This window comes from Astatotilapia calliptera, chromosome 6 (genome assembly GCF_964374335.1).
Source record: "Astatotilapia calliptera chromosome 6, fAstCal68.1, whole genome shotgun sequence".
Taxonomy (NCBI): domain Eukaryota; kingdom Metazoa; phylum Chordata; class Actinopteri; order Cichliformes; family Cichlidae; genus Astatotilapia; species Astatotilapia calliptera.
The window spans coordinates 36,299,774-36,314,845 of NC_137427.1; the positions used below are offsets into that span (position 1 = coordinate 36,299,774).

The window sequence follows — 15,072 nt, forward strand, 5'->3', positions numbered from 1 at the left end:
CTTGTTTGCAGCGCTGTGTGTCAAGGTCATTCACACAAAGGGAGATTAATAGCACAGATGCTGAGGTGCCACAGTTTACTTTGTGGACTTCTGTTGGAGACTTGAGGTGTTAGATGGACTTCCCTTCGCAGTCCTTTTTGTCGCATTTGTTTCTTGTTCATCGCTGTTTGTTTGCCCATCCTTTTCTCTCCCTCAACCTCTTTTGTTTTCCTCATTGCTCACTCGAACTCAAATCAGGAAACAGCTGCGATGCAGTTACAATAACACTAGAGTTTAAACACTAAAATTCAGAGCCTTGCCTTTACTTAACCTGGCTCTGTGTGCTGTCTGGCTACATTTATTTTCCCCCTTACCCCCTGCTGCAGAGCAGTAGTGGGGAAAACTAGCACACCAGCCTTGATGTGAGAAAGCTAACCTGCTGGGCTTTTGGTAATCAGGCAACACTGGGCAGAGTGCTGCCGAACAGGAAGCGAGGACGTGACATATGGCGGCGGCTATTCACTTGGCTATGAGGTGCATGAACATGTATGCAATTATAGTAATTATAATACAACAGCAGTCATTGTATATGTGAGACATGTGTCTGGCTGACTGTGTGCATTGTAATTGCATACATGTGAATGAAAATCACATGACATGGCAGCACAAAATTACAATCTATGCTTGTGTGTATGCCCGTGTGCATGTTCATACGTGTGTCTGTGTGTGTGCATGAGTGGCAGCACGCGGGTGAATGAGTGCAGCCGTATTGGAGAGCCCTGCAGAATGAAAGGCAGATTAATTAAAAATGCTTCAGATACCCAGCCTCAGCTGTTACTCCCTCAACAGAACGGACCTTCATAACAAAGTCCCTCAAACACGCACTAAGTCATACACAGACACACACACACAGCGATATAAATGCTACCCAGTCCACTGATAAGAACACACAGCTCATGCAGAGCTGTACTGTCAGACACAACAGGTTGTTTGATTGAGACAAAAAATACATACATACACATGCACACTGTCGCCATGACACAAAACACGCACGTGCAGTACAGTGCTGTGCAGTACAGTGCTGTGCAGACGCTTTAAACACTTGCGTTAATTAGAACTGGTAATACATCTGATTGGTTCCCTTTGCAAGCGTGACAACATCCCAAACCTACTGCTGAGAAATTCGAAAAACAAAACTATCTTTACTGGCAAAAAAGAACAAGGAGTCCTGCAACAGATGGTGCTGTAGGGCCCCCAGGAAACATCATCAAGTCACACAAAAAGACAGAAGACAGTGAGACAGCATAAATCCACAGAAGAACTGTGGCAAGTTCTCAAAGATGCTTTGGGGGACCTACCAGCCGAGTACACTAAAGAAGTGTAACAAACATCTGTGCCAGTTTAAAGAACAAAGGTGATCACACTAAATATTGACTTGAACCCCCTGCCTTGTACAACACTTTGGATTATATGAAATTTTTTTAAGCATCTCTAATTTATCTTTAGTGCCTACAAATTTTGTGGCAATGTTCATTCCAGTAGCAGAGCAGTGCTGTCTTCCTGAAGTTGACTGCCTCGATTTAAAAACTGAGAAACAAGGTCCTTGAAAAGCCCAGCGGTGATGAAAGCTTCAGCGTGACAGGCATATTATCAGCTCTTCTACACGGCTCTGTGTGTGTGTGTGTGTGTGTGTGTGAGAGAGAGACTTTGATTGTCCAAAGGTGAATCAAACCCTACTTTTTCACACGTACAATAACTGTGGTGATATTTTGTGCTCTCATTTGATCTGTGTCTGCAGAGCAGGAGGGCTTCTGCAGGTGTGAGAAAATCTGTGATTAAACATATGTCACTGCTACAACTATTCATTTTAAAGCGGGACAGATCAGAAGGACCCATGAGAACTCAACATAACATTCACAGTAAGTGATTTCATTCTACAGGAAGTACAGACTGGAACAGAGTATGAGAATTACAACAGTGAAAACAGGAACAGTGCAGAAAAGAAACACCAATTATACAGGGAGGTAAATACAGAAACAAAAACAGACACTCGGGCTCTTAGGCCTGTAAAGACACTGAGTTCATTTCTACAGATGTTTGGTTCCACTCCATCTGCATATAAAACTCGCCGTTTTGGCACTTTTAAGACCATATGTGTCTGTAAACGTGGATAGAAATATATTCAGTCCATGTTTTGTGTAGGCAAGTGTGAATATGGTCTCTCTGTGTGTGTGTGTGTGTGTGTGTGTGTGTGTGTGTGTGTGTGTGTGTGTGTGTGTGTGTGTGTGTGTGTGTGTGTGCCAAGGTGTTTTCGTATACAAATGTGTGTAGGTATATATGCTCACGTGTGGGAAGGTGTATGTAGTGTGTGTTCTTACATTTTATGTCCATAAAGTGTTACTCTAAACTATTCAAACACGTACAGTATATTCATTGATTCTCTACATTAGCGTTTGTGTGTTTTGTGGAGTTGTGTAAGAGTGTGTGTTTGTCACAGTTGGCCACCGGTAAAAAAAACTCTTCTGTTTTTGTTGCGTGTTGGTTTCATGAGGCAACTCCCTCCGTCAGTCTCTCTTGTTCGGTTGACAGTGAGCCGAAAGGTCAGCGGATCTACCGTCAACCCACAAATAAATCAACCAACTGACGACTCAACTTCAACAGCAGACAGACATTTTTAAAATCACAGTCCTGCTTCCTCTGTGGAGCCAGTCAAATAGCCAAAGACAAAAGTCAACTCGGGGTTCTTCGGGGGTTTGGACTTGTTATCAAGCCTCTAGTTTGATACAGACAAGTCACAGAGCTTCTTTCTCAGTGCCAGTAAGCAATATAGTTTCACAGTGCTTAAAATTTAAAGTGTTGAAAGTAGTTAATTAGTCTGACACCTCTGAAAGGGGTGTGAAATGGTGTTTTTCAAATGGGGGAAGGGGGGGGGGGGGCAGAAGTGACTGTTATTTGGCAGAGATCAGAAATGATAGTTAATGTAAGTATGACCATCCAGGGTAGAAAACTAGCCTGGCATCACCAGACAAACTTAGGAATGTCAAATAGTCTGAAACTTCTTGGTTCACTTTTGATTTCCAGCAGGAGCAGAATACAATGTTTCTGGATGCAATCAGATAGACTGAAAACCACAGTGAATTCCTCATTAGCTCTCAGGTAACTGCTAGCTTGGCTGATAACCTAGCAAAACCAATGGTGAACTGCACCAAACACTTTAATTGAAAGTCTGTGCTTCTTGAAAGTTGGAGCTTCTCCAAGTCTAAGAAAATTGCCTTCAGAAACTTCTTATCTTAATCGTATGCGAATCTTAAGCTTCCGCAACAGATCACTTGATTTACCAGATTGTGGTTCGTTCCCTTCAGCTTCTAAATAGTCTGTGGTGAGACTGGAGGACCTTTGGCTCTGCCTATCAATTAGTATTCATCACAATCCATGAAAACTCAAACTCCAAGTACAACAGCACTGTCTGTACTTGGTTTAACCCAAACATAACACGTAGTGTGGATAAAATGAGAATAGCACTGACCTGCTGATAACTGCTTTTCCATTATTACAGGTCCTATAATACAGGTCCTTAGATCAGTATGTTGAAAACTCTGAAGTAAAATAAACAAATACAGAAATTAAAGCATAGCTGAAAAAAATATCTCCAAGAGCAGCAGGGAGGGAGGGAGAGCTCAGAATGAACAGTAAATTAAACCTGGCCCGGGAAAGCAAGACTGTCCCATCGTGTCACGCTTTAACACAAAAAATGCACGTCTTCAAATTGCACCAAACTGTGGCTTCTGAAATGTAATCTGATCTAAAAATGTATCATATTTTACATGTTTACAACATAAATTGATTACTTTGTTTAGCAGAATGCAGATAAATGTGCCAAGATAGGTTAAGAGATTAAATTGTCAGGACGTTACACTTCCTGTAGCACATACTTCTCACCCAAGACTCCCATTTTCTACAGTGATATTAAACTCAAGGAGAACGGGCAAAAAGTTATATTTGCAGCATAGGCTTCTGTGGTCCATTACCTTGTTAATGGTAAAGGAAAAATAGGCAAAAAGGGATAGAGGGAGGAATTCTTCTGAGTTTACTTCAGCCAGACGCTATCTGTATAGTGTTTTAATGTTTACAGCATTAATACAAAGCCAGTGTTTCCACTGCAGACTTCATCCTATGGATTCATAAGTTTAATTAAAAAGGAGCAAAGAGACCTCGCTGCCATTCCCTGGGAACCATTGCAACCCATTGGTTTCTGTGCCTGAGGTTCACATTTAGAACAACTACAACTCCAAAGGGAGGAAATGAGCAGGGTTGTTCTGTGATTTTCCATGACTATTGATTTGTGTTTTTCAATAAGCCTGAACTTCAGAAACTTACGAAACTGAAATAAGAAGCCAAACTTGCGCAGCAATGACTCCCCGAGGCAGCCAGTGATATTGTCTAGAAACCACCGTGAATTTGTTTGAGGCATATAGAAACTATCCTTCTAGTTTATAACTTAATAAAAAGCTTTTAGACCAGACCCATTCAACCCAAAGTACCAGGACTAGAATCGTGATGTTAATGCCAGTTTTGTGGCACAAAAAAAAAGAAGCCTAGCGAATTATTTTTGTTCAGAGCATACACAATGCCTGATTACCAGTTTAATTGTACTCTTGAATTCCTCTCCTCTGGGTAAAGGTAGTTTGACTTGTGAGACTGCCACAAGCTGTGCTTTCTCAATTGTTCCCTGTTACCTTTAACTTCTGAAGGCCTACGATTTCATACATGACCATGGTTAAGTACACAGACTGGAAAGAAGATGCACTCTATCAAATCCCAGGTTATAGAATCTGTACATTTGTCAGTATCAACCAGTGGAAGTAAAGAAGAGCAAAGCTTGGTCACCATGTATGAACTCCTCTCCGGGGCAGAGGAAAAAGTCTGCTTGGAGAACAGCTTGGTTAAAGAGTAATTTTATAGATTTAAATAAACACTGGACTGGTGGACAAAAGTGAGTGATGGTCTTGGTAATGGTGTGACGTATGGCAAATTGGAAACTATGAATAATTCCATGAATAACTGAGCTAATGTTATTCCTTACATCTAAAGAAATGCCTTCGGGGTACGTGAGGGTAACCTCAGCTCGATTCCCCTTCTTCTTCCAAGTTAAGCCATTATTTTTTTAAAAAGCTTCTACCCCTGCATAGCCTGTGGTACTAATTTAAAACTAATTGATTGGTGATTCCTTTTGTACGTTACAAATAGGGGAGCTGCCAGTAAAACTTGAACAAAAGGCAAAAATAGAACACTAGGCACTTTATAAAAAATGGACACGGTCCAACTGAGTGCCCAAGGGAATTCACACTGTGGATTTTTTATGCGCTACCACTCGCCCAAATTAGGTTCTATTGATCTAATGATAAAGTAATGACATTCTGCTGACATCCCATTGCAAACACCAGTGGGTCTATTGCACTGACTGCCACAGATGACATAGAAATGCCAGTTATTACTCAAAATAATAGAATATCAAAAGCAAAAACATTCTCTGACTTGTCTTTGTTTTGGTTTTTTTGGTCCAGGTTTTGAGAGATTGTGCCATCACACTGCTGCAGTGGAAGTGAAGGTGATTTTCATTCAGACAAATTAAATATATTACAATCAGACATTTCTTTTAGTGACAAAGGGTGGCAAATTATAACATATTTGGATGGGACAATTTATGCAGAACAAAGTGCAGTGTTAAAAAATCTAATAAAATGACATGTCCCAACTGCTTTTAAACATGATCATTTCTATTTCTCACAGCAGATTTGGGGTCATTTGCGCTGACCTTTGCGACTCTGCCTATTCTTTAGACGTACATTTTATAGGTGAAAGAGTAAATAAATGCCCCATCAAACTCACACTGTCAATGGTGGCTTGATTCAAGGCCTATCAAAACAATAACATCAGATTAAATCCTGTGGAAAATCAAATAAGAATGCATTACTTGCATGCCTTGCAAACAGGCCAATCCAGACCAATCATACTCAAAGCAGAAAGAACATAGCCCAGAAGGTTATAGCCTAATTTCACCTTCACCTGCACAAGTGAAGGTGAATGACTTTTTGTTTTTCACGCCAGTGTCTGACTATCATTCCTGCCTGCAAAAAATGGAGGGAAATGCAAAATGATGAGACATTATATAAATAAAAAATGGGTAGACAGACAGCAAAACAAGGCTATCCGTTATTAATTTCAGTCAAGCTCTGAATCCTGCAGAGTTAATAATATCAGCAGAGCCTTCTGACCTCAGATGATGATACAACATCAGCCTTCAAAAATTAGTCATTAATTTATCCCATTAAGTTGGACAGAGTTGGCAGAAAAACAGAGGGAAATGAGTTATATTTGCATTTTAAGAATTTATAGCTTGTAATAGGAATTTGGGCAGAAAATTAAATAAAAATGCTCAAGGTCTCTTGTTTAGTCCACAACAGTCCCAAGCCTTGCTCCTCTAATCCATTTTCATTGTATTAACCATAGTTTTAAACCCTAATCCTAAATAAACCAAGGCTGTAACTTTCCTTTGTTTTCTTTATACTTTGCTGACCACAATGGAAAAGATTATAATGGAAACCTGTAAAGTCATACCTCCCAAGGGCACTTTGGTCCAGGTCTAGCGAGCTACCAGCTTCCACCCAGAGCACAAGGTGGTCATATATAGTGTAGCGTCAGAGTACATCCCTAGGGTCTTCACCCTGCGTATTATTCATTTCATCTTAACGTGTAGTAGTGGAAGCATTTCACTTTTTTGTTTTTAGGGTTCCTTGCATTCAGTTGATTCAAAGGCAACTGACAATACACTGAAGTCTGTCTGCATAATGGGGAAATTGTTAAAAATGAGATGCTGCTACAGTAAACCCTTACTTATTCTTAGTTTGCCTCTATTCCTAAACATGATTACCATTTTCTTTAATATAGGAGCTAATGGCTGTCCTGTAAACCTGCATAACTCAACCTAAAGTAATTTCTGCAAGACTTGGACTATTGAAATGTAAATTTTTCATCTCATAACTTCCCTTATGAAAAGAAATATGCTACAACTGTAAATAAGAAATGGACTATGGGACAAAAATGCCTGTGGGTCTTCATGCTATCTCAACAGACAATACACAGTTATGTACTCACTCACATTCACTCATAACTTCCTGACTTTGTTGTTATCCATATATTAGCTGTACAGGCTTTGCTACCTTGGGTGAGCTTGAGAATAATAAACGACTCACCGACAACCAGAACTTTACTCTTTCACACACAAGTAATCACTCAAGCATGCAGAAACTGCACGTGCATGTCCATACACTACTGAACATCTGTTTGTAGGTGCTTCAAATCAATGAGTGTGCGCAACACAAAGCGTTCCTGAACTATTCTCACACCGGCTAATCGCCAGGAAGAACAATTAACCTGATAAGTATCATTTAATGTCTTCCCTAAAGAGGGAGATTCAGGCTTTTCTAAAACAAAACACACCTAATTCTTCACCCTGCTTCCTCATTACCATCCTAAATGATGTTTCTATAGGACAGCAGGTACTGCCGTGCCATGGAATGATTGTTTTGTGAATAACGGCTTGATGGGATTAGAGAAAAAACAGATGGCGCTTAAGTCATGATGGGTGCTGTTTCTGGGGAGATAGCTGAGCTCCAGTTTGCCAGCAGTGAGGTAGAAGACGTTTGCTTGTCATCACCTCGCCTTTGATCATTAGTGATTAGTCAACAGGTCTGTGAAGCCTGAAAGGACCAAAGTGCCCAGGGTGAGGCAGGATTCTCGTTAAAAATCATTCGTGTTGAGGTGAAGACAGAGGAGAACCTTGGAAATAGCCTCTGAAAATGTCAATGGATTTTCACAAAATCAATTTTTAAAAATCACCAGGAGAATACCTCTTTAATTCTTGAACAGGCGCCTGAATGACCTGTGTCGCTAGACACCTCTGAGGAAACATTATCTGTCTTGCTACCTTAATATGTTCCTCTTCAGTAGTCTGCTGTTGGCATTCATTCCACAATCTCCCTTAGGACATAAGCTTTGCTCCCCAGCTCACAGCTTCTGCTGGGCGGAAACACCTTTCCAGTAGTCCAAAATATCATGAAGGTCCTCGTCCTTGGCAAACTGCACCTTCTTGCGCAGAGCATGCCCTGCTGCTATATAGGATGCTTCCTCTCTAGGGCTTTTCTTGTAAGGTCGGAATCGCTCCCAGATTCGCAGTGTGCTCTCAGATGAGTACTCTGGACTGGAAGAGTAGCCAGAGTTGTAGTTGTGGTGACGAGAAGGTGAGAGCTGGGAGTAGGTGGATGTGGCATCCCTCTTGGTGCGCCCAAGTGGCTTGAGAAACGAAGCCTTTTGGGATGGTGAAGGCGATTCATTGCCACCCTCATAGTAGAGTGCAGGAAAGGAGTGGCGGTGCTCAGAGCTATGATAGTCTGGCTGAACTTCCAAGTGCTGCTGTTGCTGCTGTCCAGAGCTTACAGCGCCACCTCCATTCCCACTATTACATCCCATTCCTCCCCCATTTAAGCTCAGGCCTCCGCCATTAATATTTCCCATTCCATTTCCGTTACAGCCTCCTATTCCACCACCTCCTCCACTTCCTCCCGCTCCAACACAACCCACGGGGCTACCCTTTTCTCCTGGGTACTTGGGAGGATCACTGCGCTGCTCAGGGATGTCTACACTATACACTCTTGTGTTCTTGGCAGAGCCTGCAGAAGGGGGACCACAGCGGTTCTTAACCACAGCAGTGTCTGCGCTCAGTTGCCTCTGAAGGGGCCGCACTGCATTGGCTGGGGGTGGATCACGGTAAGGAGGGGAGAGAAATCCACCCCCGCTGATACCAGGCCGCTCAGATAAGGGCATGACCAGGGGCACTGGGGCCATTGAAGGCGGGTGAGGCTGTTGATGGAGCTGTGGATGAGGCTGAGAATGGGGCTGAGAATGGGACTGAGGATGTGGCTGAGGATGTGGTTGAGGAATTGGCTGAGGATGAGGTTGTGGATGAGGTTGAAGGTGAGGCTTAGGGTGCACCTTTGGAGAGGAAGCCATGATCTGATCTCCAGGGTGACCTGGAGAGAGGGGGAGAAGGTTGCGCGGGAGCGATGCTATGCAAGGAGGCTGGGAGGACACAGAACTGGTATTGTCAGCTGTGGTCACAGCATTAGCTGAGGCATCCAGCTTCAGGGCATCAATGCAGTTGTTGATAATCTGGTTCACCTTATCGACCTCCTTAGCAATGGTGGAGATCTCTGATGCTGAGCCACGACCGTCATCATCTGAATCCTCCCCAACCTCCGTCCCATTCTCAGCCCCACCTCGCATATCCACAACTACTTCCCCTCCTGGCCCTGCTCCTCCAGCTGCCATCACTGCCTCCCTGCCTTCCCCTGCCATTCCCGTTGTCCTTATATCCATGTAGTTACCCTTGCCACCCATAGCCTCAGAGAAGGCAGTGGCCATTTTTTCCACCTGTGGCAAGGTGGAGAGGCGGGAAGAACTGGTGTTGGCTGAACCGTGAAGCATGCCTGTGCTAGAGGAGGCAGATTGGGGCAGCTTGGCTCCTGCACCGCCTGAATGGTGATGCTGGTGGTGAGCCTGCTCCTGAAGACGCTGCATGGCATTTGGGTCATTGACTACAGCTGCAGCTGCTTCTGGGCCATACCTAAAAAAAAAGGTCAGATTTACTTTTAAACAAACAATACTCTGTTTCCATATTGCGTACCTTTTCTAAAAACTGGTTTCCCTTCAGTGATGGCCTAAGATGACAAAATCCTTGCTTTTTTAATTAAAGCTTAAAGAATTATAAAAATGACCTAAAGACTCGATAAAGAGTATGACTGATTTTTTTAAGCCATTGCTTGCAGTTAGAATAAATGAGGTCTTTCATAAATTCAAAAAGAAATGCACTGCAGCAAAACAACTAATGAAGAGATAATGAAATAATAAATTGTTCCAAAGAAGTCAATTACACCCACAGGACATAGTCATGTCAGTTTTTGGCTACAACATCCAAAGATGCATGACAGAAGATTCTATTGTGATCCCCAAAACTTTGATTAACAAACATGCACTGTCTCATACCTCATTTCCAAAATTGTTTTCTTCACACTAATTGCTTTTTCCTTCTCTTCCTGGATGCGTCGGCGCCTCAGACAGTAATAGACAAATCCAAGAACAATGACCATGCCAAACAGACATCCCAGGATGGTCATGATGTAGTGGGTTGTTGTTGAAGGATTCGTTTGGTGGTCCAGTGGTCCAGTAGCTCGTGTGGTAAAAGACATGCAGGTGTGGTTGTACTTTTGAGACTTCCTTACAGAAGCCACACAACAGGTGTAATTGGACTGTGGTTTCAGCCCCTTCAAAGTTATGGTGGCTTTGCTTGACTTGAGGGATATGTCCTCTTCAAGAGAAGTGTTGTTATACCGGGAGAGAACATACATCTTACTGTAGGGATGTGGGATCTTGACTATTAGTGAAGCTGTGTACGGAGCAACTGTTTGAAGTTTCATAGAAATTTGAGGGTTATAGATAGGGTCAGCAGTGGATGAGGTGGTTGGCTGATGGTACACACCTTGGTCTTGGTCCAAACCCATCCCTGAGCCATCTTGATCTGGCATCTGAGAGGTCATCCCTGGAATTATCACACCATCACGACACATTGATAATAATATGTTTCGAGCATTTCTTCCATTTCCATACCCGGGACTCAAGAGTGGATAGCCAGTCATTTCTGGAGGTGTTTCACACTGGAGACGGTCATAGGTGCGGGTGACATTGTTAAACTCATCCAGCCAAGTGAGAAAACTGTAAAGCTCGCAGCCACAGTGGAACGGGTTTCCACCTAGTTCACATACTGTCAGTCTGCTGAGAACCGTTAAAGTAGATGGGTCAAGACGGGCCAACTTGTTGGAAGATAAGTCTAGGCTGTTGAGGTTGGGACACTCCCAGAAGGCATTGGTGGCAATGACCTCAATGAGGTTGTGTTGCAAGAAGAGGCACTGCATTCGACCCAGACCTCTCAACATGCCCTCAGTCAGGTTGGTTAGTTTGTTGTAGCCCAGTTGAAGAACCTGGGTCAAGGAGACAATCGGCTGTTAAAAAATATGCTCAGTTGTTCACCACATTTTCATTAATTGGTTGTTGCTTTTCTGTAGAGGATGTCAGAACACAGTTTAAGCTGAAACAATTTGGGAACATTTTGCTGCATTATCTAACCAAGTGTTAAGACATGAGTGATTCAACCGGACAAACATCTGAAATGATATACACAAGAAATTCACAGATTCATTTGCTGTTAACACTTACATTTAGCATGGTCTAAATGGGATTCATATTTAACCTCCTAAGACCTGAACTCTTCCACGTCATGCATTTTTAATTTCTCTTTGATATTTGGGGATATTGGGACCTGATGAATGTAAAAACAAAGAATTACCAGTTTTTTCTTTTTTTACCTAATTTTTTTTTTTAAGAAAAATGAGAGCCACATATGAGGATATTTATTTAAAATTTCGATAGAGCAGTTGCAGTATAATGTCCTCGTAAGTGGATATCAGGCCCTTGTAGAGCAAAATTGAGTATTTTGGTCTAAATAACCCAAAATGTGATGTCCACATATGTGGACGCCAGGTCCTAGGAGGTTAAAGACTTTACTCATTTTTCATCCACTTTTGCAGGAATATAAGAGAACTTTCCGGAAGTCTTAAGGAACGTCTATTATTTCCTTATGTACAGGTGAAGAAATAAAGTTTAAAAAAAGAGAGACAGTAAAAGCAGTTTCACTTTTGGCTTCAGACCTGTAGGTTGGCCTGTCCAGCAAAGGCGCCATCTTCAATGTAGCTGATTTCATTCTTGGTTAGATTGAGGTCAGTAAGGTTTGTAAAGCGGTACATGGAGGTAAAGAGCACGGCCTTAAGTTTATTCTCATTCAGCCTCAGGTCATGCACCTAAGAGAGACAAGACAACAGTTCACTTTACTTTTTCTGTTATAAGGGGAAGACCTAAAAAGACAGAAGCATATTGGAACCTACGTTTTTGCTTAATGAGAAATTTCCCCAGTTACACGTCGCATTCCCCAGTAATCACAGCGCATTTGTAAGCTCTTGTACACTGCTTCTGAAACATCTAGATTATGTAGGTCTTTATGCTATCTCAGTTAGGTAAAATATCTTCATATTACGTTGTCTCGTTTTAATCACTTACACTGGCAATTGTGCAGTGTTACGCCAACTAAAATATATGTTGCTTTCATTATAAGATGTCAGTGACATCATACATTTGAGTACATTACAATACCAACTATATTTAGGGAACAGACATAAAACAGCCTTCACATTCACATAGTTTACAATGACCATTACACTGAGTGTAAGAACATTAGAATCACTGTTTTCTAGTCAACATCATCATGGAGGCACAGGTTCAGCAGAGGTTGCTATAGTGATAGAGCACAACTGGCCTGCAGATAGTCATACTGACCGTGCTGTTTATGTGCTGGGGGATGGTCTCATATGGAGGCTGGTTCTGACTGCAGATAGCAAGCCAAACGTAACCTTTTTCCCCCTCTATCAGCCAGCAATCCCCTTTCACTGTGCCAGACAGGTGGAGGAGCAACAGTGCAGGGAGCAGGAGCGAGAGACACAGGGTTGGAGAGAGAGGGGACAGTCTGCTGGCCATGGTTTGGATGTCTGAGTGCCACCTCAGTAGAAGGGTAGGGGGGTCGGGGAAAGGATGGATAGAGCAGCAGTTCAAGTTCAACGCTGGAACCGATGCAAATCGGGAGGCAAGTTTAAATAGACAGAGCAGTTAATGTAAAGGCTTCCTTCTCAACAATTAGAGCTGAGGTTGCAGCATGGCAGCAAGTCCTGTCCCCATTTTAGGTGTTCCATGTCAAAGGGTTTTGGAGACTGTCAACCCAGCAGCTACTCATGGCCCCGTAAAACCGTATGACTCGATAGCACCAACGAGGACGTGCTCGATCTCAGACGAAAGGTAGAATACCTGTACAACATAGACAGGAGGAGACAAGAAGGGAGAGGGAAAATTAACAGCGTTTATGACAAAATGATTAAGAGTAGGCAGAAAATTCTAATGCAGTTCATATATCCCCAGATGGTTTGGAATTAACTGAGTGCAGGTCTTATTAAAGTATAGGAATACATTTTTTTTAAAGTATGACTCTAATACCCATGTTACCCAATCTTTTCAAGGTAATGCACCACAGTAATAAATCCATTAACTGCCATGATTACTCCATTAAGTCTTAATAAAGCCCAGAGAAATATAGTATTACTTTTCAAATGAAACCAGACTTTTTACGCTCTGTAATTACTCATAGTCATGAACAGCGCTACAGTACAAGAAGCTGCAAGTTCTTCCATTTAGACATCATGATGGACTAATAAAAATGTAAATCGCCAAGAATATGAAAGCGACGCCGGTTGTCTAATGTGTTTTTGTCATTGTTTACAAGGCTCACCAGCTCGCAGCTGCAGTTCTATTAGTTTAACTCTAAGGTATATGATGAAACAATGACAATTTAATAGCTGAGGTTTTACAGGGGTAAAAACAGAAAGATGGGCTAAGTGGAAAACAGAGAAGGGATGATGTAATTTGCATGTTTTAACAGGATGCTAGCTGACATTTAGCCAGTTACCTTTCTCTGGGGATTAACCATGGTTTAGGCTCTAATCCAGCGTAAAATATTATGTATCTCATCAAAACAGCAGCAACTCTTTTAATTATTTTTCAAAGTTTTGATTTCCTCCCAGGGGAAAGTTATCTAGCCAAAACATGAATGACAGCTAATTGATAGTGACAACAACTGTGAAATAGACTTGCTCAATTCCAAATACACTTCCCTTTGTCCTTTTTTAAAAAACTTATATTTATTTATGTTTTTAGGTTGTCTCAAGTAGATGAAGCGAATCTGATGTGTCTCAAGGAAGTGAAGCACTTACACGGTGTAAACCAGGAGAAACAGAAGAGAGATTTGGGTGCTTCTGTTCAAGTGCCCGTTTGTGATAATCTGTTCTTCCCTCCTTTTCTTTCCCATCATCTGTCTCTTTGCACATCTTAGTTAGCCTCACAGGGAAAAGGCTTCCCTTCACATTATTCTGTGAAATTGATATTGGCATTTCAATTCCTCCACCAGAGGCCTTTAACCTGCGTTTGACCCAGACTTGCTGTCATCCTCATGAGTGCATGAAACACACAAAAGGAAACAAAAAAAAAAGAAATGTACAACTTAACCGCTGCGAAACAACAGCTAGTTATCCCCATCAACAGTGTAATTATGAAAGTCATTCATTAATCATCTGTTATGGATTGGACTTTGATGTGCCTGATTTCAGTGATTGTACTTGTGTGTATGTGAGCCTTACTTCATTGCATTTCCCGATGAAAAGATGCAACTAAAGTGAATCATTCATCAAACAACGATTTGGACATTGATCATCATGCCATGCTGAAACTGACACAGATTCTCATCCTTCTTCTTTCATCCCGTTCCTGAACTGCTTCCCTCTTCGCTCTTTGAAAACATCTCCAAGGCTGGCAATACGATGTAGTGACACAATACTGATCTTTTTTTTTCCTCTTAGGTTTTAATGGAATGGACCGACAAAGCCTCTGGCTCAATTCTGCAGTTTAAGAAGATTTCAGAAGCTAGAAAAATAATTTTTAATAATTAAAAAAAAACTGAGTGTGTCATGCTTGTGATTACCGTAAGGCTGTTTTTCTCCCGTTGGGAACTCATATTCACATCATATCTGATACAACATGACTGGTAGCCTGACGTGATATTTACTGTGCTGAAAAACATGAAAGTCTAGTCAGTCAGGATCCACTTGAAAGCTAGTTGTTTACTGCAGAGCCCCGTAACAACAACTTCCACAGTAGTTTTAATTTATAATGCTGTAATGATCATGACCACACTAGTCCATTCTGTCTTATCGTCCGGTTTAGTCTCGTGTCTCTCCCTCCATCTCTGCCTATAACCAAATTTGCTGTTATCTGACTTCCTGTCTCTTTTCTGCCCAGCTTTTTCTCCTGTCTGCTTTGTTTTTAAGC

General features: G+C 41.9%; 1 protein-coding gene across 1 annotated transcript; it reads right to left on the reverse strand.

The window, feature by feature from the left end:
• Positions 1-7,964: 7,964 nt before the first annotated feature.
• On the reverse strand, positions 7,965-12,945 carry LOC113024650 (protein phosphatase 1 regulatory subunit 29-like). The gene is made up of 4 exons (XM_080303227.1): positions 12,481-12,945; positions 11,799-11,948; positions 10,081-11,072; positions 7,965-9,661 (listed from the first exon to the last, which is right to left on the reverse strand). Exons 1-4 carry the CDS (start codon positions 12,676-12,678, stop codon positions 8,047-8,049), a joined length of 2,955 nt encoding a protein of 984 aa, XP_080159353.1. The 5' UTR covers positions 12,679-12,945; the 3' UTR covers positions 7,965-8,046.
• Positions 12,946-15,072: the final 2,127 nt, after the last annotated feature.